Genomic DNA, 27,032 nt, shown 5'->3' on the forward strand with positions numbered 1-27,032 from the left:
TTATATTTGGACAACAGCCAGCCAGCCCCTATAGATGGACAGGACAACCTCAGTCATAACAACAGCCTGTCAGCCCCTATATGGACAACAGCCAGCCCCTATGGACATTAAGCAACACAACTGTAACCAGCCCTATGCACAGCAGCACAGCACAGCTCCCAGCTCCCTCCCTCTTCACTCTCCACAGCCAGAATGAAAAATGGTGGCAATCACTGGGCCATTATAGAATCCAAAACCCACAAGAATTAAACAGTGGGATGATGACATTTTGCATCATTTTTAGATCCAAATTACTGTAGGCGGGTAAACCCGAGCCGACTCAGATCTGACTTGGAACCCCAAAGTTCGGGTGAGTTCAGTTCTCAGGGGACCGAGCCCACTCATCCCTACCTGGATCCAGGCATCCAGATAACCATCTCTTTCTCTACCAGCCATAAAGTTTGGGGAGAGATAAATCCTTAATTTAGATGGTCAGACCTGGACAACCCAGGTCATGGGATATAAACTCGGGTCTGACTCGGATCCCCTATGTTATGTATGTATATATATATATATATATATATATATATAAATTAGTGTCAGTGTTTAAATCTTTTTAGTTGTAAATGTTGACCGCAATGTTACAGCGCTCTATTGACTGGTATAGTAACACAATACATAAACCAGCATAATTATATTATGTAAAATAAGTGAAAACTGGAAAGCAGAAAGCATAAAATAATCTAAAAAGAGTGCCTTAGAGGAGACATAAAAGTTATATTTTGACATTGATAAATTAATTACATTGATTTCAATAAGAGTAAGTAAATATAGAAATTAAACCTAAAGAGGTAACTAGTATAGGATTAAAAAATCTGAAATCTATATAGAAGGTAACAGAGTTGAAGAATTATATATATATAATCAAAGTCCCACTATATTAAATCTTTGGTGATGGGGAAGGAGTGGGTATGTAATACCGGCAGTCGGGATGCCTCCTGTAAAAATACCGACAGCTGCATTCCAATGGTCAGTATCCTGACAGAGATTGGTAAGTATACTAAGACTCCCCCTTCTCCCCCTAACCCTCCCTTCTTGTAGCCTAACCCTAATCCTCCCACCCTGCACCCTAACATCCCCCATTAGTGCCTAAACCTAAGTCTCCCCCTTCATGCCTAAACTTAGCCCTCCCCCTTTAGTGCCTAACCCTAACCCCCCAGTGGTGCCTAACTCTAACCTCCTAGGGGTGCCTAACCCTTATCTACCCCCATAAACTAACGCTAACCCCTCTATGCTACAGAAACCTAACATCCACCCCCATGGCTAACAGCTAAGATGCCCCGAATTACCTCATTACCTGGCATCTGTCTGTATTCAGGCATTGAGATTAAGATATAAATCAGTATTTCAATGCTTATCTTAAGTCCCATGTCAGGCTTCCACCATCAGGAGTTAGACCAACGGCATCCCGTCTGACGATCTCCTAACTACATCCTGATGGGGACCCTATCTATCCAATGAATAATCCACTGGGAAAGCTAAGATCATATAATGCAGTTAAGTTCCACAAATTAATTAAGAACTGTCTGGATGAAGGGTATTTAATTTGAACATTCAGAAGACCTCCTTATGGCTTAATTTCTTATATATATCACCTCACTGTGATGTAACTGAAAAAAGTTTGAGACCAGTAATAGTTAAGCTACTAGGATTGTTATAATGTGAAATAGAATAGTGTCCTGAGACGCTGTGATTCTGATATTTGTTTATTATAAGCCGACGATGTTCCATAAGTCTCTTCTTAAGTGCTCTAGCAGTACGGCCTACATAGTTGAGACCGCAATCGTATGTAAGGAGATATATGGTGTATTCAGAATCACAGTTAATAAAACTCTCAATGGTTTATAATTCTCCATTTGGACTAGTCTCTACATTAGTTGTCTTTCTGGGGATATGTGTACACATTGTGCATTTATTTCTACCACATCTAAAAACCCTGGTGGTCTAGAGGGTAACCATTGGTATTGGAGTGTTTCCTGGAAGTTGTCTTATTTGTCCTAAAATGGCTAGGAGCCAGAATATTTTTTTTTCATAAACATTTTATTAAGTTTTTTAAAAAAGGATTTAACAAAATATAGATTGATACATTTTGCATAAAGTTGTTAGAGCTTGAATGATTATGTGTTACAAGAAATGTAGCAACAATAACAAACATTCCTTTGTTGAATAGTACATCAGAAAATTAAAACAAGCAGACAAAAATAAATTTATATAAAAAATAAAAATAACAAAAAAGGGGGGTCATATTTAGGGAGACACAAGAGGGGGGGACATTTCGTAACCACTTATATATCGTATACTTTCTACTTCTTTAGAAAAGGAAAATGTGAATAGTTGATCACGCTTACATTTTTAAGTATGAAAACATCTTGATATCTCTGATTATGAATCAGGAGAGGCTGACTGTCTGTGCAGAAACCAGGTGGTGGGTTCAAATAATTTATATATATATATATATATATATGTTTGGACTGACATATCTAAAGCTGCAATATAGTGTTCCCATTGTTTATGAAATCTATTTACACCCTTTTCTATATCCGGGATGGTAGCTCGTCTTTCAAAATAAATGATGCGAAGGTGAATATTTCTCAGCTCAGCCAGAGAGGGTGTAGACCTCTTGATCCAGTATTTCAATATTAACTTTTTTGCAACAGTGAGAATAACAGTTATGACAGGAATAATCTCTTTTCCCAACACACCTAGGTCCCACACCGACAAGGATACCAACAGACTTGCCGTTGGGTCTCTAGATAGATTTAAATTGAATATCTGGTTAATATAATTGATGATTTTATGCCAAAATATTGCTATCTTCCCACATTGCCAAAAGTTGTGAAAGAAAGTAGCTCCCTGCATTTTGCCAGTGTCGTCTGGAACCATATGTGCTCTCTGAGCCTGTGAAATAAATGCTCTGTGCATTGTTTTGAAATGTGTTTCCTGCAATGATGCAGTATGTAAATATTTAAATACCATTGAATAATTATCTAATAGGACGTCTACATCTGAGATATCAGCAATATCTTCTGACCATCTTTTAAAAGTGTTTTCCCAAATTTTTCAATACCGAGAAAATCTAAGATATATGTTATAATGTTTGAGTCTATAAATACTGGTACGAGAATAGGAAAAGATAGTCAGCATTGGATCAGGTGTCTCAGCGTTTGACATAGGTTTGGGCATAGAGTTAATGAAATGCCTAATCTGCAAGTACATGAAGAAGTGTCTGTCTACTAACTCATACTAATTTTTTAATTCAGAGAAAGACATCAAGACTCCCCCTGGATCAAAACATCTCAGATTGATACAATTCCAGCCTCTCTCCATCTCTTATATGTATCATTTTGCAGACCCGGTATAAAGGCTGGGTTTCCCCAAAAGGTCGTAACCGTGGAGGAACAAGGGTTTCTTTGCAACTTGATATTAGTATACCTCCAGGAATGATATGTATTAAAAAATAAAGTACTAGAAAATAACTGAGCTGGAATGTCTTTCTTGGGTGAGTGAAGCAACGCCCCCGGGGAGAAAGTGGAAAATAGTTCTACTTCCAGATCAAAATTTATAAATATCGATCTACTCCAAAACCAATCCAAAATATATCTGAAATGTGTTGCCCTACTAAATGATTGTAGGTCAGGTAGACTTACTCCTCCCTCAGAACGAGGCAGCTGCAATTTAAAATAAGCTATTCTTGGTTTTCTATTACTCCATAAAAATTTTGAAAATATTGAGTCCACATGAGAGGCCTCATTCTTGGTGAGGCTCAATGGCATCATCTGTAATAAATATGCTAATTTGGGAAAGACAATACTTTTAATTATGGTGGTTATGCCTAATAGAGACAAAGGCAAATTTATCCATCCAGACAATATCTTAGAAATGGATGTCAAAACAGGTTTAAAGTTAGCTGTGTATAAATCTGTTAACAGCTTAGGAATCTGAACACCTAGATATGTGAGAGCAGTTGTGACCACTGGAAATAAGGAAAGTATTGGGTGTAAATCAAATCCCATTACATCACCTGACAGAGAGAGCATTTCAGACTTAGTATAGTTGACCCTATAGCCAGCAAACATCCCAAAATCCTTGATTAAAGAGACAATTGCTGGAATAGATACATTAGGATTAGATATAAAGAAGAGCATGTCATCTGCGAACAATGCCATCTTTGCTTCCACCTTCCCTACCATAATACCAGTAAATAGCGAGGATTCTTCAAGAGCAATCGCCAGGGGCTCCAAAGCCAATGCAAAAAGTAAGGGCGACAATGGACAACCCTGGCAAGTACCCCTCTTTATATAAAATGGGGAGGACAAAAATCTGTTACCCATTACTTGTGTCCTAGGGTCTGAATACAGATTAGCAATTTGGATGATCTCCGCTGGCGCCCCAAACCTCCGCAATGATTCAAATAAGTGGTCCCACGTGACTAAGTCAAACACATTTTCGGCATCTAATGATAATATTACATTGGCATTGCGGCAACCGGCAGACTCCACCCACTGCATAATTGACAATACCTTCCTAATATTTGCAACAGACTGGCAGCTGTGGATGAATCCAGTTTGGTCAGTGTGGATAATGGATGGCAATACTAATTTAAATCTATTTGCTAATAATTTTCGTGAAAATCTTATAGTCCGTGTTTAATAAAAATATTGGACGATATGAACTAGGGAGTTCTGGATCACGGCCTGACTTTGGCAAGACTCTGATAGTGGCAGAGTTAAAATATTGGGGGGGACTATTGCCCATTAGGATAAAGTTATAAACCACCGTGAGGGTCTCAGAAATTTTTGAGGAGAGAATCTTAAAATTCTCATTGGAGAGGCCATCAGGACCTGGGGCTTTATCACATTTTAAAGAAGAAATTATTGCCATGATTTCATCTGTGGTTACTGGTTTTATCAAAGATGAAGCCTGATCTGTGGACATAACGGGTACATGTATATTGGACCAAAACACTGTGCTATTGGACTCATCCATGACCTGACCAGAATATAATTGAGAGTAAAATGACTTAAGAATTTCTGTGATCTCTGCATTAGATCTGACTAAGTTACCTTCATTCTTTTTTAGGGCTTTAATAATTGTAGGAGGCAGATGACCTTTTAATAAATTAGATAATAATCTACTGGAATTATTCCCATGGCTATAGTATCTCGATTCCTTATTGAAAGTATATTTAGATTCCATTGAGGATAAAACATTGTCAAACAGGGTTTTTTGAAGATAATATGACTGTTTGTTTGTTTATCGGATTATGATTACTTTTAAATTCATGATAAGTGGATGTGAGTTTCGCCTGAGATTCCAAGTAATCCAATCCCATTTATTTTTCTCTATTTTTGCAATATGACAAAATAGCACCAATAACACAGGTTTAGAAGCCTGCCAAAAAAGGAGCAGATCAGTATGTTCACAATCTGAGTTATTAAGTTTATAATCATTCCACGCTGACTCCAGAATATTACGAAACTTAATAGAACTAGAGAAGTAAGATGGAAAACACCACTGATGGATAGGACCCCTATCAATAGTGCCCGCTATCTGCATCCAACATAGAGCATGATCCGAAATATGTATTGGTTCTATTTTAGAGTTTGTTACCCTGGAAAATAAATGGTTGGAAAGTAATAGATAATCAATGTGGGGAAGGGTGCAATGGGCCACCGACAAGCATGTAAAATCCTGTTCCACTGGGTGGCATGCTCTCCACACATCCACCAAGCCTAGCTGGTCACAAACAGGGAACACCATTTTTTGGAGGGGAGATTTTATAGTCATAATATTCCTGTCTAAAACATTTGAGGCAACTAAATTGAAGTCTCCTCCAAGAATAAGGGATGCATCTGAATACATGTACAGTTTAGAGAGGATATTTAGAAAAAATGTTTTGGTTTGTGAATTGGGAGCATATTGATTGCATAGCATAAATCTAGAAGTGTTGATTGATACGTCTGGAAAAATATAATGGCCATGTGGGTCGGTAGAAGTCAAATTAATAATTGTATTGAGATTTTTAGTTACCAAAATGACTACCCCCCTGGCATTAGAAGTATATGTGGAGGAGGCCAAAACTGACCAACCCAGCATATTCAATTGAATCACCTCAGGAGGGAGGAGATGCGTCTCCTGCAGGAAAACCACATCTAGTTTGAGTTTTTTCATATAAAGGAGGATCTTTTTCCTTTTTATTGGGGAATTGATCCCACCTACATTACAGGTACCATATACAAGGCTAGCCATAGTGATATACAAAAGATATGTAGTAACCACTGAGCCACGTTAACATCATCATATAGCAAAAATACCATATAAATCGTATCAAAAAATAAACAGACACATGAGGGTGAATAAAATTAAGAAAAATGGGTGAAACAGACAAAAAACTGTAAGGGTCATAAAGTACCCTAAAATTTGAGTATAGACAAACTTTCAGCGCATCAGAATGCAGTAACATCACTTAAACAATTTAGGAATGCACTCGGCATATCCCGGCATTTGAAGACAATGAAATAGCATACAGCAAAACGCAATATAGCATTACCATTTCACTTATCAAAACAGCTTATTCTAATCTTAATATAAAAGATATGGCAGAGAATTTATAGAAACATCTAATAATCAAAGAACATAGAGAAAAGTCACCCTACATTGACTTTTGTACATTAATTTTAAATTCAGAGACAACTACATGAAGAAAATGTGAGGTGAACTGAACTGCACATTGACTCCTGCTCACGTGACTGTCCCAATAGGTTTACGGGTCATGTGTAGAAGACGACGCCATCTCCTCGGATATGAAAAGATCAGCATCAGCAACCAAATTAAAGTCCTTAAAGGAATCTCCATTGAACAGCCGCAACCTTGCAGGATAAAGCAGGGCGAATTTGTGATTGGCTTTGTATAAACGGGAGAAAAGAAGAGAAAAATCTTTCCTTGCTTGCGTCACCTCTGCAGAATAGTCCTGAAATATGTGGAATTTTGAACCTTCCCACTGAAGTTCTCCATGTCGACGTGAAGCACTCCAAATGGCGTCCTTATGGAGAAAGTTCAAACATCTGAGAATAACCACACATGGTCTGGAATCCTTAGTCACATACTGGGCCAATTCTATGCTGCCTTTCCACTACCATATCAGAACAAATATCTGTTATATTCAGTAGCTCTGGTAAGGTTGACATAAGAAATCGGGTCAGTTCTGAGCCTTTCAGGGTTTCGGGTAGGCCAGTGATGCGAAGATTGTTTCTTCTTGATCCATTTTCAAGATCGTCAAGTTTATTTAATATTTGGTAATGCGATTTTTGTAGAGAAGCTGTATTAGTTTTCAACTCCTCCACATCAAGAAACATGGCTCTCAGCCTATTTTGATTGGACAGGATATTTGTTTAATCTCAGATTTTATATCTGAGACCATTTGTGTTAGCTTAGCTGAATGAGTGTGCATAATAGGGCCCATAGCCTCCTGGATCACTTCAACTACTTCCCCATATGTGACAGGGTTATCCTGAAGATCTGAGGCAGGAGAAGCAGACTAAGAAATAGCGGAGTCTACAGCAATGTATGTAGTGGTGTACTGTGCCTCAGAGGCAGCAGCCATGTTGGTTTCGGTTCTTCTTTTCTCAGAATGGGCTCTTTGTTGTTTGGGCTGCCTTTGAGAAGGGCCAGAGCAATCCATCTGAAGTTAAATCTTACATTTCTCTTGGAACTAGGAGTTTTGCTGTATTTAAGATGTCTCTAATGCAGCTTTATAGAATGGAATGCTGGGGTTAATTCAGAGCTCTCTAGGTGCCCATTAATCAGGCTCACTAGGGCTAATATGTCATTTATTTATTGTACCTTCAGGTTAGGAATGTACCCAAATGTCACTGTAGAAGTAGAAGGACAGCGCTTAGTGCTAAAGTTGGAGTACCTGAGTTTATTAGGCTGTAAAATGGCACCCAGAATGCCCCTCTCTACAGGGAGCACTCCCTGATTCTTTATTCTTTGTATGTCTCTCACCTGTAATATTGCGGCGGGAGCTGGGACCCAACCAGCAGTGTCCCCATGTGACCCGGCCGGCTGTGTTGAGAAGAGAGCGGGAGAAGAGACCGGCAGTGAGAGAGGTAGCGGCATCTTGCCAGGGTGAAGACCAGAGCTGCGGCGATGGCATCCCTGCTGCTGCAGGTTCCCAGGGCATTGTGTCTGGAGGCTAGGTAGACTGTCTGGCAGGTTAAATATTTGCCTGGAGGGCTCTGATGTTAGGTGAGTCACAGGACTGACACGGGGAGCATGAAGGCATGGCGAGAGGTGCTGCAGCATACTCAGAAGCAGCGGAGCTCCGGCACCATGGTGCCTTCTCCTTCAGTGTCCAAGCCACGCCCCACAAGAATATTTTTTAATTGTTTTTTTATAGATAATAAGGGGTTTAGTTGCTAAAAGATCTTTTAAAACATTGTCATAGTTTAATATTTTATAATTCCTAGATATGATATCCCTTATTGTTTATGGGATGAGGTATATTTGCAGACAAATGCCTGATCTCTCCCTTGGGATTGTTGGTCTCTGTCCTTAATTTTGGTTTTTAACAAATTAAATCTATCCAGGACCTCTGTTAAGGCCTTCTGTAAGGTGGCTTTAGGGTATCCCCTATGTCTAAAGGCATTCAACATCTCATCTGCTTCTTGTTTAAATACTTTACACAAGTAGCAATTCCTGTGTAAATGCATGAGTTGGCCCTTTGGGATGTTAGCCTTCCAAGGTTTGTGATGGGCACTAATAAAATGAAGATATGACTATGTGCTCATTGGTTTGACATAGCTAGACATAGGCTTCTTGGGTCACATCCAAAAAGACCATGCACCTCCTGTCATAGGTGAATGTGAAGGATAAATTAAATGTGTTAGAACCGGGAGAAGAAACAAATTGTTGTGAAGAAAAGTCCCCATCCCAAATAATAAAAAGATTGTCTATGTAATAGCCATGTAAGAACAGAGAAGCGCCAAGCCCGCCCTAACATCTTCAATGATTAGGGGAGTAATGAGCCCTTTATATGTTATACAAAATGATTTGGGGCTATTTTAAGGCTGGGTAAGGGTACACTTTTGCTTTAGTTGTCCTGGCACCACCAGGTGGCTGTGATCAGTGATGTCACTTAATATATTAATTTCTGAATTGCAATTACAGATGGGAGTAAGATATTCAAAGGTCAACTGGTTACAGAGTTGAAGTCTTAAAAGGCAGCAGGAGATTTTTGAGAGCAATAAGTGGAAGGGAGGTCTGCAGAGCAGTGCACACAGATCATGGCAACTCCCAGTTCCCCCCATAGGGCTAGACATAGTCCAAGGGACAATAAAGCACAGGGGGTGGTATGGTCTTAGGGGCCCAGGTGGGTGCCATGTGCAGCTGAGGAAGGACCACCTCTGTACCAGAAAAGGCTCAGGCATCAGCTGGAAAGAGCTGCTCAGTCAATCTTCATGCAGGGCGTACATGGGTAATGCTCTGCCAGCAGCCTTGGGTGGCATAAATAGTGTCAGGTGTGTCAGAAGTAAGGGGCAGTGGGGAAGAGGTGCAGCTTGTCCCAGGGTATCCAGAAAGTGTCAGGACTGGGGGCAGAGGAAATCCAGTGCAGGGTAATGTGGGGAGTGGTCACGCCCTGCTCAATCCATGGATGATAAAACAGCACATGTGGTATTGGGAAAAAGCTCACTGTGTTAGGGATGGATATCAAAAGTCAGTGGTTTGCAGAAGCCAATATTTCCGATATGATGTAAGTACTTTTTCCATTGAATAGTCAAAATTTGATGGTTGCCAGTCATCGGATACAGCTTCCCAATGCCCATCCAATGGCTGGCTTTTTTTTTAGCTGTGGAAATCTGGAATTAGTGTCTGCAGCTCAACTAAAGTCCACATGTGCAAAGCTATGACTTCTGTGCATGTGGAAGGTATAACTATTGAGATGGTTATAACATTGAATGGTTGTGATATGATGACTATTTGCCACCTTATTGCTAGATTTGTTGTCAGAAGCCTGGCAACCATTCAGTTCCAGGCTTCAAATGACCATCCATACACTGTCCCAGGGGTGCAAAGCATTGTGGTGCCTACACTCCATGTACCTGAGCTATCTGAGAGTGAAGCTGCAGAGCTCCATAGAGACTGACTCTGTGGTAGCCCCAGACTAACCTGTCCAGCCTTCCTGGGTGAAGTCTGCTCAGTGCAGGGGAGATACTGATGTGTGGTGATAACTGAAGATTGAGGATCTGACAGAGCAAAAGCTAAGTCCCAGGTCATGTGCCCAGGGGTGCCAAGAGGGGGGGCAGGTAGAGATTACCCAGGCCCAGGCTTCCTGAGGGGCCCAGCGGGGGCCCGCATCCGATGCTGCCCCCCCTCCCTCCGAGCAGCCCAGCACACAGCGTGTGCTGAGCTGCAGTTGTAGACTGAGCAGCAGCCACTGCTGATCACACCCCCCCTGGCTTTGCGCCAGGCTGAGGGGGCTCAGAGCGCCCCCCACCCCGGCGCGCAGCGCCGCTTCGTGGCGCTGCAAATCTTTTTTATTTATTTATTTTCGGCTAGGGGGTGTGGCCACGCTTCCCGAGATTAGGCCACAACCCCTATTACCGGGGCCCGCCTTGGCTCTTGGCGGCCCTGCCTGTGCCTGCTAAGCCCAGGTCGGTAGCTATGACTGTTACATTGGGAGGCTGCACTCATGTGTCTGTCTGTCTGTGTGTTTGGAGTGTAAGCTGCACTCAGGGGTCTGTCTGTGTGTTTGGATAGGAAGCTGCACTCAGGGATCTGCATCGCTCCGCCCCCTGCTTTTCCATTTTATATATATTAATTTAATTTTTTTTAATCTAGTTTGATACACATGTGAAATCATTAAAATATAGGGTGCATGTTAAATAAGAATCAAATAATAGTTCAACCAAAAGCTAATTCAGAAACCTGCATATCTAATATACTGTATATTAAAAAAAAGAAATGTTATTTGCCACAAACCATAGCTAAATTAACTAACTATAAGGGTCAATTTACTAAGGTGAGACTTTTTAAAAGTGGAGATGTTACCCATAGAAAACCAATCAGATTCTAGCTATTATTTTCTAGAAGGTGCTAGTTAAATATTAATTAGAATCTCATTGGTTGCTATGGGCAACATCTCCACTTCTAAAAACTCTCACCTTAGTAAATTTAGCCCTAACTGTATAACTACCTTCTGAGAAGCCAATAATCAATACTACAACTCCAATAATGCATTTCAAACCCCATTCATATTAGTTGATGTCAAAACAATATCAAAATATCAAAACAAAATCCTTGCCGGGACAGCATTACATTTAATGAACAACCATCATTTCTCATTCAAATAATTTTGTCCAATTGCTGTGTAACTCTGTGGTCAGATAAATGTAACCAATTGTTGGCTCCATTTACTAGAGTTTAAGGTGTTTTAAACACATTGTGAGCGAAAACTGGTGTTGCTAGTATTTATTAAAGTATTTTAGCACCTCTGTAATGCAGAGTTGTAGCTTTTTTGATATTAATTGGCAGCCTTTATTTATCAATGACCAGTAATTGCTAATTACCACTCATTGCGTTATTTGAAACTCTCCAGCCATACCCTTCTGTTAATCTGCACTGACAAGCGTTGTGGTCCTGTCGGCCAGCACCTACTCTTAATACCACCTCCCACAGTGTTCAGCAGTCAGCACTCTCTTCCACCCTCCCTTCTGCAGTAGCTGATGGATAATCCCTCTTCCTCCCTCCCGAATCCCATTGTAGTAACAGATGGCCCGCCTCCCTCCCGAGTTCCATGGTATCAGCAAGCAGCCCCCTCCCTCCTGAATTTCATGGTATCATGGTAGTAACAGGCGCACCCCCTTCCTCCCAAGTCTCATAGTAGAACAAGATAAATTCAAGTAGAGAAAACCTAAAAGCCGTGGCTAGTGGTAATGCTAAATAACATACCTATACAAACTCGTAGTAATAGGAGCCCTATGTCTTTTATTTATAACATTATGTGGCTGACTTACCTGCAAGTACCTCCCAACATTTAATAACTGCTAGAAGGGACAGTTGTGCGTGACTGGAAAAAAGGGCGTGGCCTCATGGGAAATGCCATGCCCATGAGACACACCCACATTTTTGTCATGCTGGGGGATTGCCCAGCACTCCCGTAGCTGCTAAACAGACCCCCAAACTCTTCAAGAGCCGGCACTGTGTATATGGATTATGCATGCATGCGCATGTCATCCATTCACTGCTGCTCAGCTTTGTAGAGCAGCAGTGTTAGCAGGTCCTCCCCAACTCCCCCCCACCCATGGAGAACTGTGGCCCTCTGGTGGGACAGTGCTTCTAAAGTGGGAATGTCCCGCTGAATAGGGACAGCGGAGAGGTATGCCTGCATGGGATCTGCCTACTGAATCTCTGGTTTCTTAGGAACGGTCATGAACACATTCAGTTATAGAGCAGTGCATGTTGGGAAAATAAGTAAAATCTGTATTTTGAATCCTAGTTTCCTAGCAACTAATAGGACTAGTTCCTGTGGATTGAGGGCCTGATTCAGAGCCGCTCGTTGTTTGCGAGCGCTCACTCTGAATTAGGGTGGGGTATTATTTTTTTTTCAGCTTCCAGGCCACTCGCTAAGCTGTTGGTGACCACCCACAGCTTTTGTGGGTGGACTGGTGATTGTTGCGATTATTGCAACCATCGGGCTTGCAAGGATACCCTGTGGTAGGGTCTCAGCTCTCACAAGCCCGAGTGGACTTCCTGCTCTAATAGAGCAAGCAGTCCACTACTGTCATCACAAGTGATGTCAGTAGGGCTGTCCACAAACACCAGGCGTTCCTAAGGGAACAACTGCATTTGTGCAGTCACCTCCCTCCCCGCCTACAAAATGGGGCAAGCTGTCAGTCAACATTGACAGCCACCCCATCTTGTAGCGAGACCCATTGTGACAGAGCTGTCTTCGCAGTATGGGTCTTGCCCATGCACAGTTGGGTACCATCTATACGCTTGTGAGTACTGTGCACTCATGAGCGGGTCTGAATCAGGCCCTGAGTTGCAATGCATTACATGAGTTGTATTATGCTACATATTTATGTACTCTCCTGGAAGTAACAGGAGGCTCCTGAAATTTCCGGTAGCCCCACACATCTCTGGAAGAGTGTTCGGATCTCCTGTATCCCATCCACTTCCTAGTTAAGTGGGCAGGATGAAGAGATAATTGCTGGGAATGGCATAATTGCATCACTTAGCCCTACCCCCCTCCATGTGGCCCCGTTATTCACAGCAGTTTACCATGATGGGGTGTGGCCTAGTGACATAAGAGCTGAGCCCCGTCCTCCAAAGTGTAATTTCCTCCCCATTAGTGTTAACTTTGAAGATGATTTTAATTTTAGTTTTAGTCTTAATCGCTTCTTTAAACTTATAGTTAGTTTTAAAGTCACATTTTAGTCTCTTTTTTTGCTTTGTTGTACTCAAGATTTAGTCACAGGGCCTCAGTTTTAAGTTTAGTCAATGTTTTAGTCATCATATTTGCAAACGGGTTTGGTATAAAATATAATCAGGAATTTGACAGGGGCCAAATGTAATAGGGTGAGAGTTTAGAAAATGGGAGAGTTTAGCAGTAAACTATCCATAATCTTAAAATAAAACAAAGAAAACATGTAAACCATTTTGTGTAGACCATTTTTGTCGACCTTTTGACCCTGTCAATCTTTTGTATCTGTTGTCCTTTTCTGTGTTAACCTGTTGTCCCTGGCAACCTATTGCCTGTCTAACATCTTATGTCTCACTAAACATTGTCAACCATTTTACTGTCTATCTATTGATTGGAAGCCTTTGCAAACAATTTAATGATAATGTAATATATTTTGCTGAAGAACTAAAATTCCTTTGAGAACTTGAAGTCAGTGTATCTTTACCTACAGTATGTGTATAGTAATCTAGGCTCAGTAGGCTGATTGAGAATGTGATATGTAGGGGCAAATGTATGAACCGCCAAAGCAGTATCAGCGCACGTTATTTGCGCTGATACCGGAATGAGTCCAGGAATGATTATGTCTGTCCATGAAAAATGATGTTTTACCTCTTACTTTACCTCTTTACATTTTTTGCCAGGAAAAATCTGAACTCGGCGTAGAAATCCAAACTAATCCTAACCCGCTAATCTCTAGTACCAACTAATCTGCTCCCAACTGTCACTTTAAAGACATTGTGGTCTATGTACTAAGTCTTGGAGAGAGATAAAGTACCAACCAATAAGCTCCGAACTGTCACGGTGCAGTCTATGTTTCAAAAATGATAGTTAGGGGCTGATTGGTTGTTACTTTTTCACAGCCCACTTTATCTCTCTCCAAGGCTTAGTACATAGACCTTTAGTCCTGTGGAGGCTATATAATGCAGTGGGATATATGCTTTAAAAATAAATATACTTGTACAATATATTTCCATTACTGATGGATAGGTGCACTATAATGAGTAGGATGTATATATATTTCTTACAGTTTATTTGTCCAGAATAAAGGGAGCACACTGTGTATCCCCTGAGAACAAGGTGGTCAGGTTACAGTAGTAAATATACTGACGCAACTTTTCGAAAATATTAACATTTTAATAAAAAGATTTCTATCCTTTATGTAACAAGTCACACAGAAATATAAACCCTGCTAAAATTATTCAAACTCCCCAATAAAGTGGGAGAAAATAAAAATCACAAAAAACAGGTGAAGGTGAATATATGCTTCTTACGGCTTTATGTCTTACTTACCTCCTGCTTCTATGGCTGGTATGTAATATTCAGATACTAAGCTTTATCCCAAATTACTATTTTTTGTGTTAGATAAAAGCCCATAATAAACACCACCATAAAGAATTCAGGGGATGTAGTCGGCATCCCGGTGTGTGGGATGCCAACGGTCTAAATACAGACACCAAAATTCTGACAGGTTGGGATCCTGGCACCAGTATCCCAACTGTCAGCATCCTGAGGGGTAAGTATCGGGGTTTAGGGGGAGGTTAGCATTGCATAGCAGAGTTAGGTTTAGGTACTGGGGGAGGGTTAGAGTTAGGCATTGGGGAGGGGGGTCTCAGGTTTAGGGTAAGAGGACAGGGAGGTTAGGTTTTGGCACTTGGGGGAGGTCAGGATTAGTCTTCAGCAAGGGGGTCATAAATTTAGGGTAAGGGGAGGAGGAGGTTAGGATTAGGCACTAGAAAAGGGGGTTAGGATTAGGCCCTTGAAAGGGGGGGTTAGTTTTAGGCACTGGGGATGGAGGATTAGGGTTAGGGTAGGGGTTATATAACATTCTTACCACTGTTCTCTATGGGTGTCAGGATTCTAGCTGTCAAGATGCTGCTGTGAGTATTCTAAACAGCGGCATCCCAATAGCCGGGATATCATACCCATTCCAGTATTTAGTGTTAATAACGTATTGCAAATAGTAGAAACATATCTCATAGTAACATGAGACTATTCCTTGGATTAACCTGGCAAGTGCTGCACTAAATAATCATTGTCCTTTATTTATATAGCAACAATATATTACAACGCACTGTCCAATCAGAGATTTTACTTTTAATTTTATTCACAGCACATCCTGAAACTAAGGAGCTTACATTCTAATTGCCCAAGTGTTTTTAATAAATGAGGGGGTTATTAAAAAAAAACATTTATAATTATTTAAACAATAATGAGACTGAATTTTTATCAAATATTTACACAGCAGCCAATACTGTGATATACAATAAGGGACTTGGATTACCATTTAAGTTTAAAACATTGTAAGAAACATAGGGCCTGATTCAGAGCCACTCGTAAGCGGCAGCTCGTTCGCTCCGAGCGATGTTTGCCCAACTGCACATGCGTACGGATCGTTATACGCATGCCCGAACCAGTCAGTGCGGTCGAAATTCATGTGCTCGCAAAATAGCTAATGCCTGATAATTTGAGTGACAGAATGAGGCGTATGTGGGTGGTAACAGGGGAAGGTGCTTGAAAATGGGGAGTGGAGATCCGATCGCAGGCGTGCTTAAATGTCAAAACGGGCGTTTTAAGGGAGTGCATAATTAATCCAGCAGCGTCATTGACCATGTCACATGTTTTTTTTTTAACTCAGAACTGCTCGCAAAATAGTGGTTGAAAAAACCAACCACAAGAACAGCGAGCAGTTCAGACGCTGGTCGATGTACTCGATTAATCTAATAAATAGCGGACATGACGTATGGTGCGAGCGGCCAGGGGGCGTATTTTTCAAATTTATGTTCGCATGTTTTGCTTGCTCGTTCAGACTTAGAGGCATGAACAGACTGCAAAGTGCAAACGGTTCATTTGAATAGCCAGCCCTTTTTAGAAAACGAACGACCGCAAATAGCGAGCGGCTCTGAATGAGGGCCATAATCTTTAAATGGTGTATCAAATGCTGCATATACACGGTCAGATATGCTGCCAGATTGAATGATAACAATCCTATCATTATCGTTCAAATCTGACAGCTTCTGGTCCCTGCTAACGACCATATGATTTATGATGCGCGTCCACTTATGGTTGTTGACGACAAACTACCATCGTCTGTGCAAGCAGGCATAACTGGTCGATATCAACCAGGTTAACCTGTTTACTTTAGGGACCTGCGATCATTGATTGAGGGTCATTATAGTTGTGGGGGGGTCTGCTGCATGTGCTGGATGCTCGATCCAGCACATACAGAATGATCAGACAATGATCGTTGAGTGTTATCAAATCATCCCCCATCATACCGTGTGTACGCTACATTACTCTTACACACCTAGGGATAGATGTACTGTCCCCCGATTTGACAAAGCCAGTGATGATTATTGGTTTTGACTGATACATTTAAAGCAACAACAGAAATAAATGATAAACCGGGCTAGATAGGCATTATCTTCTGTTGCCCGTTCTAATTCCATCAGTGATAACCAACAATCATCAAAGGCTTTGCCAAACTGTGTCATTTCACAACAATGCAAAGCTTATTACTGCACAGCCAGGTACAGTACAATGTTTGAAAGGAGTCAGAACTATTGTAATAATGGGGAATGGCATTCTCATACTGAAGAATAAACCACTTTTGTATTACAGAAGAAATATGGTTATACAGTACATCTATATTTTTCCTACAATAGCAAATTCACCCATATGTGAACATTAAGCTGAATATTAAAATCTCTAACACAATAAATTATCTGTTCATTGCTATTGTATTCTAAACCTATTTTGTGGAATCTGGATGAAAATATGTTTGTTATTAAAGTGTTTTAATAGATTGTAAGATCTCAGGAGCAGGGCCCTCTACCTTCATTCACTTACACCATCATCTCCTCCCCACTGCCAACAGCAGCACCAAACCTATGGGTTATGCTTACACTGTTTTTATGGGTATTATGGATCCAGCAACGTTTATATACATTATATCCCAATGCGCTGCAGTGTTTATATACATTGTATCCCATGTTCCGCAGTGTTTATATACATTGTGTCCAATGTTCTGCAGTGTTTATATTAGAGATCTGTGGGTTTGGTTTTACTCTGTATTTATTGCAAAAATGATGCAAGTTTCGATTAGTTCAAATTTATTTTATTGGCTATCCAAAACACGTGATAGTCGATATCCAATAAAATGGCATTTTTGAGATCCCAACATATCTGAGTAAAACCAAACCCGCACATCTCTAATTTATATACATTGTATCCCATGTCCTGCAGTGTTTATATACATTGTGTATCATGTTCTGCAGTGTTTATATATATTGTATCCCATGTTCTGCAGTTTTTATGTACATTGTATCCCATGTTCTGCAGTGTTTTGTTTTTTGTGTTTTTTCCTGTTTTGATAATACTGTTCTTGCTTATATACTTTGTAATGGGCAGCAGACCCCTTGAGGAAGCCACATAATAATACAAATAACAATAATAAAATAATTGTATAAATAATATAATAAATAATCATATTGCCTGTAATGGATATAAGACACACGTTCATATATTTCTTGTATGCCCAGTCACTGTATGTGTTGGGAGCAGAATCCCTGTGACTTCAAACATGAATGATAGAAGTTATGATCACTATATAGGGAAATCCATTGTGTTTGAGAATGTGATTGCTGCAGTGTAATATAGATACGAGTACTGCAGTGACTTCCAAACATTACATAATTAACCCATGCAATCAAGGAGCATAATACAGGTTTCTACAATATATATTGTTTTCTTTCTCCTTGTCCTTTGAGTGTCCCGGCTGCAGATCATGTTCTGATTACACACAGATTGTGCCCTGATCAGATTTCATCTCAGAGACCAAAAGGCAGCGACACAAATCACTGTGCTACTAAATATCATACAAATTAGTTTATTTATTAAATTATTTCATAGTTACATCATGTGTTATACATCTAACATTTCCCACTTCAAAATAAAACACTATTATTTTTCTGAAAAAGTCTAAGAAATTGATTAATAAACATAAACCTTGTTCTGTATCTGAAGATCCGAAAGGAACAGATCAGAGTAAAATATTGGTTTAAGACTAATCCTATTCTATATATGATATAATGTAAATTATGAATTTGCATCTGTCACCTCCTATATGATAATGTTCTGCAGATGTTTGGAATAGTAGAAGTTATAATGTCCTACAGATGTGTCCTTATATACTGTGACTTCTGTCGTGCCAAATAGCCCCTCTCGGTGTGCCAGACTCTGTTTAACTTGGCCGACCTGAGTCTCTTTTACTAAACTTTGCATCTTATTTGCATAAATACAACAATTGGAAGTAATAAGACTGCATTGCTTGCGTACACTGACCACTGGTGTTTGCAACATGTGTACATCTGTGTGCAATCTGTGTGTGATCTATACAAATGTAACAAGGGCTCCAGTGTCATCAGCTGTGCTTTTTCCAATTTCCATTGTGCTATATCAATTAATTTTTCTATGTGTAAAACCAGTTCATGTGTGGTTACAGTCAGACCCTGTTGTGTCTGGGGCGCTGCCAGCTGCTTTGTGCTGTGTCTATAATGTGACAAAGATGCAAAATGTAAAGAAATATGTTCTGCTTCTCATCTTAGAGCCTATCAGTGGCACCGGGCATCTTGCACCATATGGTATAAAGCACTCAGTGTACGAGGACACATATGTATATGTAAATCAGACAGAATCCCGATTGAAGGTACCCCTCTGCATCTTAGCAGTTAGCCATAGGGGGGAAAGTTAGGTTTAGACACCACTGTGGGATTAGGATTAGGCTTTGGGGGGGTTAGGGTTAGCCACCATTTTGGGAGGATAGGGTTAGGCACTAAGGCGGGATGGATAGGTTTAGGCACCAAGAGGGGAGAGTTAGGTGTAGGCACTAACAGAGAGGGTTAAGGGTGGGGGATGGGGAGGGGAGAATTAGGGTTATGGTGCAAGAAAGGAGGGTATGGAGTAGAAGGGGGAAGTTATTATACTTACCTGACCCCTGTCGCCATACCGAGTACTGCTGTCTGCATTTGACAGTAGGCATCCCAACTGCCGGTATTTCATACCCAACCCATTATTGAGATGTTTCTATCAGATTTATGTAACATTACATCCTCATGTACTTACAGTATGCAGAAGACATTGGAGAGAAGATTCTGTCCTGGCCTCTCTGGAAACTTTTCTGGTAGATGTGTGAATATTCCCTCAGTAATGGTATCTTCTACCTAAGCAATTTGGTTCTTATTATAATCTATCACTGTAAGGTGACATGCAGGTGTGGTGCTCTGTGTGTCAGATCTGCAGAGAGTCACACATAGGAACAGTAACAGAAACAGGATCACTAATATATCAGATGTTGTGTTACAGGATTGCAGGATTATTCTAAAGGGTTTGTTCTCTCTATCCATACTCATTACTGACAGGTGCAGGAGTGTGTATGGCAGGAGGTAACACAGGAGACACTGAGAGCTTTATATTCTTTTTCATTTACTATTATGTCATGAACCAGTAAATATAGAACAATTCTGCAGGTTAGAAGAATAATACAACTTACATTAAAAAAGCAGCAAACTGTACACAGGGGAGCATGGCCCATAGAGACCCACTTATGGTTTTAATATTACAAATAAAAGTATAATATAAAACATCTATTTGTATTAGTGATAAATAGAGGAACAAATAAAAAAAATGCTGCTGATGTTTTACTTCATATGATACTAATGACGGTGATCAGCCAAAAATATATGTTACGAAGGTCATTTATTTTTTCAAAAGCAAAGTAAGGAAACCAAGGATGTTGTCCCCAAATACTTTAAATCAAAAAACATGGGTTTACATTGACCATCGTCATGACTGTGCCCAGTGACGTAACTATAAATTTTGCTACCCCCTGCAAAAAAAGTTTCTGGCACCTCCCCATGGAATTTTGTTAAAACTAATACAGGGCCATTTCTAGTCAATCTGTCTCCCAGTGCGAACAGTTAAAAATGCACAAAAATAGAAGTGAAAACCACACTGGTGCTGCTAGATAAGCTGCCCGAGAAAATCTAAATTGTACCCCTAATACAACAATAATGCCAGAAAAAGAAGAAGAGAGTAAATCCTCAGGGTGCTGCTATGTTACCACCTATAAAAACAAAAAATCACACAGTATTCCAGTAAACATAAAGTTCAAACATCAAATATGGCGAAACCTGTCACAAGCACAGTCACGATTTGGTGAATGGAAATTCTCGCAGGCCGGTTGCTGGGAGACAAAGATGTCATGCTATCAACCTGTAAGTCCTCCTTTCTGGCTGACATCATCTCTTCTGGAACAGGATTGGTGCATCTTCCTTCTTCTACCTAGCTGGTGCGCTGCTCAGGTGCCGATGTTCGCATTCTAAGTGCTTCCGGTTCAGCAGTGAGTCTCCTGTATCTAGTCGAGTATCCAGTCAACATGTCTGCTTGTTTTGATTTATGCCTCCTGCTGCTTGTGTCATCTAGGTGGCACAGTCTGCATTCAAGTCTCCTGCTACTTGTGTCAACCAGGTGGCACAAGCCACATCTCTGCACTCCATGTATACAAACTAGTGTACTGCCACTTGTTTCAACCTGATGGTGCAAGCTGCACCTCTGTACTCAGCGTACACACACCAGTGTACAGCTACTTGTGTCAACCAGGTGGCAGAGGCCATACCTCTGTACTTCATGAACTCAAACTAGTGCACCAATACTTGTGTCAACCTGGCAGAACAAACCACATTTCTTGCCCCCGTGTACTCAAACCAGTGTACTGCTGCTTCTGTCAAGTTGCCAGCACAAGCCACACCTCTGCGCATTGTGTACACAAATTTGTGGACTGCTGTGTGTCAACCCGGCGTCAAAAGTAGTCTCTTTTAAACAGCCCAGAGGCTGCTTCCTGCCAAGGCGTAACAGCCCTCAAGGCTGCTACACAGCCAAAAGTTGCATCTTGTACACAGCCTAGAGGCTGCTTCTTGCTAAGGCTTACCAGCCCTCAAGGCTGCTACATGGGCAAAAGCCACATCTTGTACACAGCCCAGAGGCTGCTTCTTGCCAAGGCTGCTACATGGCCAAAAGCCACATCTTGTACACAGCCCAGAGGCTGTTTCTCCCCAAGGCTTATCAGCTCTCAAGGCTGTAACACCTCACCAGCCCTCAAAGCAATAACGGCCACAACTAGCCATGTGTCCCAGCCCTCAACACTGTAGCAGGACTGCTCCTATCTTTCCCAACTATATCCTTGCTCTATCCTCCACTCTGCACACAAGTAAGTCAATTCCTTCCATGAATCGTTACATTATAATTGGCCATATATTTAGTGAGCTGCAGGATTGTGATCATGGAGACCGGTCAGAAGGCAGCCCAAATTCTTGATGCCCAGATCCAGGTCTTTACTCAAAAAGTCCAGGAGTTAACTCTCCAGGTAGAGGAGACAAGAGCATCTCAAGCTCCAGCTGGCCCTATCGAGCCTAAACTAAATTTGCCGGACTGTTTCTCTGGCAATTGGAAACACTTTGTAAATTTCTGAGAAAGTTGCATATTATATTTTAGGCTTCAGTCTGGATCTTCAGGATTGGAGACTCAAAAAGTTGGAATTATTATCTCCCTGTTTCAGGCTGACCCTCAGACCTGGACCTTTGGCCTACCCTCTACACACAATGCTCTCCAGACAGTGGATGCCTTCTTCAGCACCATAGGCCTCCTCTATGATGACCCAGACAAGGGTGGCATTGGCAGAGTCAAAAGTTTGGTCAATGGCACAGGGTCAGAGAGCTGCAGAAGACTACTGCACTGAATTTTGCAAGTGGTTGATTGACTCCAGATTGAATGACCCAGCACAACTGAGTCAATTTTGCCTTGGATTCTCAGATCAGATTATAGATATCATTGTGCAGAATGCTGTTCCAGAGACGTTGGATGACCTCAATCATCTTGCTGTTTGCATTGATCGCCGACTTCGGGAATGAAGACTGGAGAAGGAGCTTCTTACAGCAGGTCCTCAGTCACCAGTTTGGGTAACTCTGCCAGATCCAGGAGAACTGATGCAGGTGGGAAGCCTACCATCTTCCTGCCAAAGATAAATGCTCTCAAGTCCTTTGTTTATATTGTGGAGAGAAAGGGCATACAGCCATGAATTGTCCAGTCAAGTCGGGAAAAGGCAAGGCCAAGGTGTTTTGGGAGAGTTACATCTAGGCCTTGCATCTGTCACTCCCATTAATTTAGTCCTTATCTCCACAATAATTCAAGGGAAAGATTGTCTAGTTTCTGTCTCAGCATTTTTAGATAGTGGTGAAGCAGGGAATTTTATGGACATCACCTTCTTCAACACCTTGGGGCTGCATCCAAGCCTTTATCACAACCTCTCTCAATGGTTGATCTTAATGGTGAAGAATGATCCAGGATTGCCATTGTTTCTCAAACACCTCCCATCCAAACTGTCCATAGGAGCCCTGCTTTCAGAGGAAATTACTATCCTATTGCTCCAGTGTCCATTGGCACCATTGGTCCTAGGTCTTTCTTGGCTCAGAAGACACAATCCAGTCATTCATTGGCATACTGGAGAGATTCTACAATTGGGTGACACCTCTTGCTTTAACTGCATCACACTTCCTGTCCGTCTGGCTGCTGCCATCTAGTCTGAATTGGCCTTCAAGCTTTTGGCTCCCTACTGAGTTTGGACAGAAATGTTTTCTAAGAAGAGGCTGTTACACTACCAGCTCATTGCTCTTATGATTGCTCTATTGACCTTTATCATAGAGCAAGGCTTCCCAAAGGAAGACTGTATGCACTGTCTCTTACCGAGAGCAAAGCAATACAGGAATATATGCAGGATGCCTTGAAGAAGGGATTAATTTGGCCTTCCAAGTCACTGGTTGGATTATTTTTTTGTGCAGAAGAACGACATCTCTCTCCCACCATGCAAAGATTTTTGAGGTTTAAATAATAGCATGGTGAAGAAATCCTACCCACTGCCTTTGATCTCTGGGCTTGATTCAAACCAGCTCACTATCTGTGTATGCTCGCTGGATGCATATGCATTCTGTCAAAGTGACGCCATGGGAAGCAAATGCTCATTAAAGCATAAGCACGCCCACCATGTCTTAGCGAGCGCCCACTTTGACTGAGCATACACCCAATCACACAGGCAGAGCCACCCACCAGCAACATGCCATCTCCAGGAAGTGTATTAAAACATTGGTACATTGAGCACCATCGGATGCTAACGCAGTGCTTGCGGTTGCTTTACCCTACCGCAAGCATTGCAAGGAAATCAGTGTAAAAAAAGGCAAGGGACGTGTACTGTGATGCTGCCTGTTAATTATGCATGCCTCTAAAATGGCATTGAAACACTCAGGCACACATGCGTTCGCATCTCCAACCCCCCATTATTAGTATCCTGCCCCTGTTACCACCAACAAATGGCCTCTCCTGTCCTCATTACCCTGGGCTGCCTTTGCTGGGCGAGTGAGAGGGTTGCAATCACAGTGTGTAGTTTGCGCACGCATGGAATGAAACATGTGCATGCACATACTCCGAACATCGGGCCACTTGCAAATGCACAGTGTGAGCGAGCAGCTCTGAATCAGGCCCTCTGTCTTGTTTAACCAGCTCCAGGGAACCTCCAGCTTCAACAAGATAGATCTCAGAGGAGCGTATAACCTGGTCTGAATCATGGAAGGTGATGAGTGGAAGACAGCCTTTAACACCCATTCCGGTCATTACAAATATCTAGTGATATTTCTAACACCCCAGCCATCTTCCAGGACTTCATCAACAATGTGTTGAGGGAATTTCTCAGGGTATTTGCAGTGGTCTACCTCGACGATGTTCTAATTTATTCCAAATCCTTGGAAGAACACCATAAGCATGTGAGACAGGTGCTACTTAAACTCCTAAAAAACAACCTGTATGCAAAACCAGAGAAATGTGGCTTCAAAATCCAGGAAGTTTCATTCCTGGGAAACATTATCTCCTCTCAAGGGTTTTTGATGGATCCAGGCAAAGTCATGGCTGTCAACCAGCCAATCAAAAAGCAGTGCAATGCTTCCTTGGTTTACCAACTATTATTGAAGGTTTATTAGCTCCTTTTCATCCATAGTTGCACCTATTGTGGAGCTTACCAGGAAAGAACCTGATGTGGCAAATTGGTCAGCCAAAGCTCTTCAAGCCTTCAGCACCTTAAAGGCCACCATTAGTTCTGCTCCAGTCCTCTAACATCCCAATCCTGACCTCCCATTTGTTGTCAAAGTGGGCGCCTCTGAAATCAGCATGGGCGCACTTCTTTCACAGAGGGATCCTGAGAATGGCAAACTAAATCCCTGCACTATTTTCTCTCTGAAGTTCATCTCAGCCGAAAGGCACTACGATGTAGGGAACTGTGAGCTTTTAGCTATCAAATGGGCATTTGAGGATTGGAGGCACTGGCTGGAAGTAGCAAACCATGTCATCACAGTGCTAACTGACCACAAAAATCTGTCATATATCAAGATTGCCAAGAAGTTGAATGCCAGACATGCTTGCTGGACATTATTTTTCACCAGCTTCCATTATGTTATCTCGTTATGGCCAGGCTCTAAGAATTTAAAGGCAGATGTGCTGCCTCACAGATTTCAACCTGTCCAACCGCTCACTGTCTTGGATGAAACCATCATTACTGCTTCCAACATTTATTTCGCTGTAACCAGAGATCTTGCGGATCTCATTCATGCCTGCCAGTCAGAAGCTCCAGCAGTGTTTCCACAAGGGGTTTTGTTTGTTCCATAGAGATTTTGGAAAGCGTTTCTACTGGATTTTTATTATTACAAACCATCAGGGCATCCAGGCATTGCTAAAACAGTCGAGTTACTGTATCGTTCTGTCTGGTGGAAGTCTATGGGTTAAGAATTTCAGGACTTTGTGTTAGCATTTGACAATTGTGCTCGAAACAAGACCCCTTGCACAGATCCTCCCAGTCTCCTGCATCCTCTTTCTACCCCTTCCAAGCCATGGACCCATATTGCATGGACTCAATCATGGATCTTCCATCTTCCTCCAATTGCTCTGTTATCTGGAATATTGTTGACTGTTTCAGCAAGATGGTGCACTTTGTTCCACTTGCAAAGCTGCATTCTGTTAAAGTGTTGTCTTCCTTGATGTGTTTCACATTTTCAGACTCCTTACCGGTATATATTGATTCTGATCGAGGGACGCAGTTTAAGGTACGGTTCTGGAAGAATTTCTACTCTGCCTTGATTATCAACATGATCATGTCTTCTGGGTACCATTCAAAGTCTCATGGGCAGAGATAATGATTGCACCAATCTCTGGAGCTGTACCTCCGATTCTTCGTCTCCAAATACCAGAATGACTGGGATTCCTTTCTTCCTATTGTGGAGTTCGCCTTCAACAATTCCTACCATTCCTTGTCATCTGTGTCACCTTTCTTCTGCAACTCTGGGCTTAGACCTAGAGCAAACTCCTTTGAAGCAGTTGCAACTAGTATTCCAACCTCCACATCAGTTGCAAGGTTACAGTCAGTTTGGAGAAAGGTTTGATAATGTCTCATTAAAGCATCCTGTCATGAAAGATTTGGGCAGATAAGCATCAGTGACCATGCAGTTTTAAAGTGGGAGATTATGTGTAGCTGTCCTCCAGAAACATTAACATCAACCAGATGTTGGCTACCAGGGTCATTGGGCCATTTAGGCTCATATCCCAAGTCAATCCTGTGGCCTTCCATCTGAAGTTGACTGCTAACCTCAGAATTAAGAACACCATTCACTGCTTTTTGCTCAAGCCATTGTTTTCATCGCTCAGGTATGGCTCTAGATGCCCAGCAAGACCTTGACCTGTCCATATCCATGGACACAGAGTTTGTAGTGGAAAATAAATCTGGATTCCAGACTCTTGCAAGGAGACCTTCAGTTCTAGGTCCATTGTAAGGGTTTGGGTCAGAAGAATGGTCCTAGGTTCCCATTAGATCATTGAATGCTCATTCCTTGATAAAGATATTTTTTCAAGACTTTCTGGAGAAACCTGGAGCTAGGGGTTCCTTAACCCCATGTCAAGGGGGGATACTGTTACAAGCCGCAGTCACATCTCACAGGCCAGTTGCTAGGAGATGAAGATGCCATGCTATCAACCTATAAGCCCTCCCTTCTGGCTGAATTAATGTCTGCTGGAATGGGTTTGGTGCATCTTCCTTCTTCTACCTTGCTGGTGCACTGTTCAGGTGCTGGTGATAGCATTCTACATGTTTCCAGTTCAGCTGTGAGTTTCCTATATCTAGTCGAGTATCATGTCTCCATGTTGGCTTGTTGTGATTCCTACCATTTGTGTCATCAGGGCGTCATGGTCAGTATTACAGTCTCCTGCAGCTTGTGTCATCTAGGCGGCATGTTCTGCTTTCAACTCTCCTGCTTCTTATTGCAACCCAGTGACATAAGCTGCATCTCGGCACTCTGTGTACACAAACCAATGTACAGCCACTTGTGTCCCCATGGTGGAACAGCAGCATCTCTGCACTCTGTGTACACAAACCAGTGTACCACCACTT

The 27,032-nt window shown here is 41.6% G+C and overlaps 1 protein-coding gene across 1 annotated transcript in view; it reads right to left on the bottom strand.

Annotated features, from left to right (window-relative positions):
- Positions 1-19,503, bottom strand: part of LOC148481193 (vomeronasal type-2 receptor 26-like) — a 132,143-nt gene extending 112,640 nt beyond the window's left edge. The window contains exons 1-4 of the mRNA XM_088453812.1: positions 19,487-19,503; positions 7,176-7,404; positions 6,995-7,081; positions 4,739-5,028 (exon numbers count right to left, since the gene is read on the bottom strand). Coding sequence (XP_088309938.1) covers positions 4,739-5,028; positions 6,995-7,081; positions 7,176-7,404; positions 19,487-19,503 — 623 coding nt within the window. The remainder of the gene's footprint in view (positions 1-4,738; positions 5,029-6,994; positions 7,082-7,175; positions 7,405-19,486) is intronic.
- Between the last annotated feature and the right edge of the window lie 7,529 nt (positions 19,504-27,032).

The sequence above is a fragment of the Taudactylus pleione genome, unplaced genomic scaffold, assembly GCF_031769625.1.
Source record: "Taudactylus pleione unplaced genomic scaffold, aTauple2 ptg000592l, whole genome shotgun sequence".
Lineage (NCBI taxonomy): Eukaryota > Metazoa > Chordata > Amphibia > Anura > Myobatrachidae > Taudactylus > Taudactylus pleione.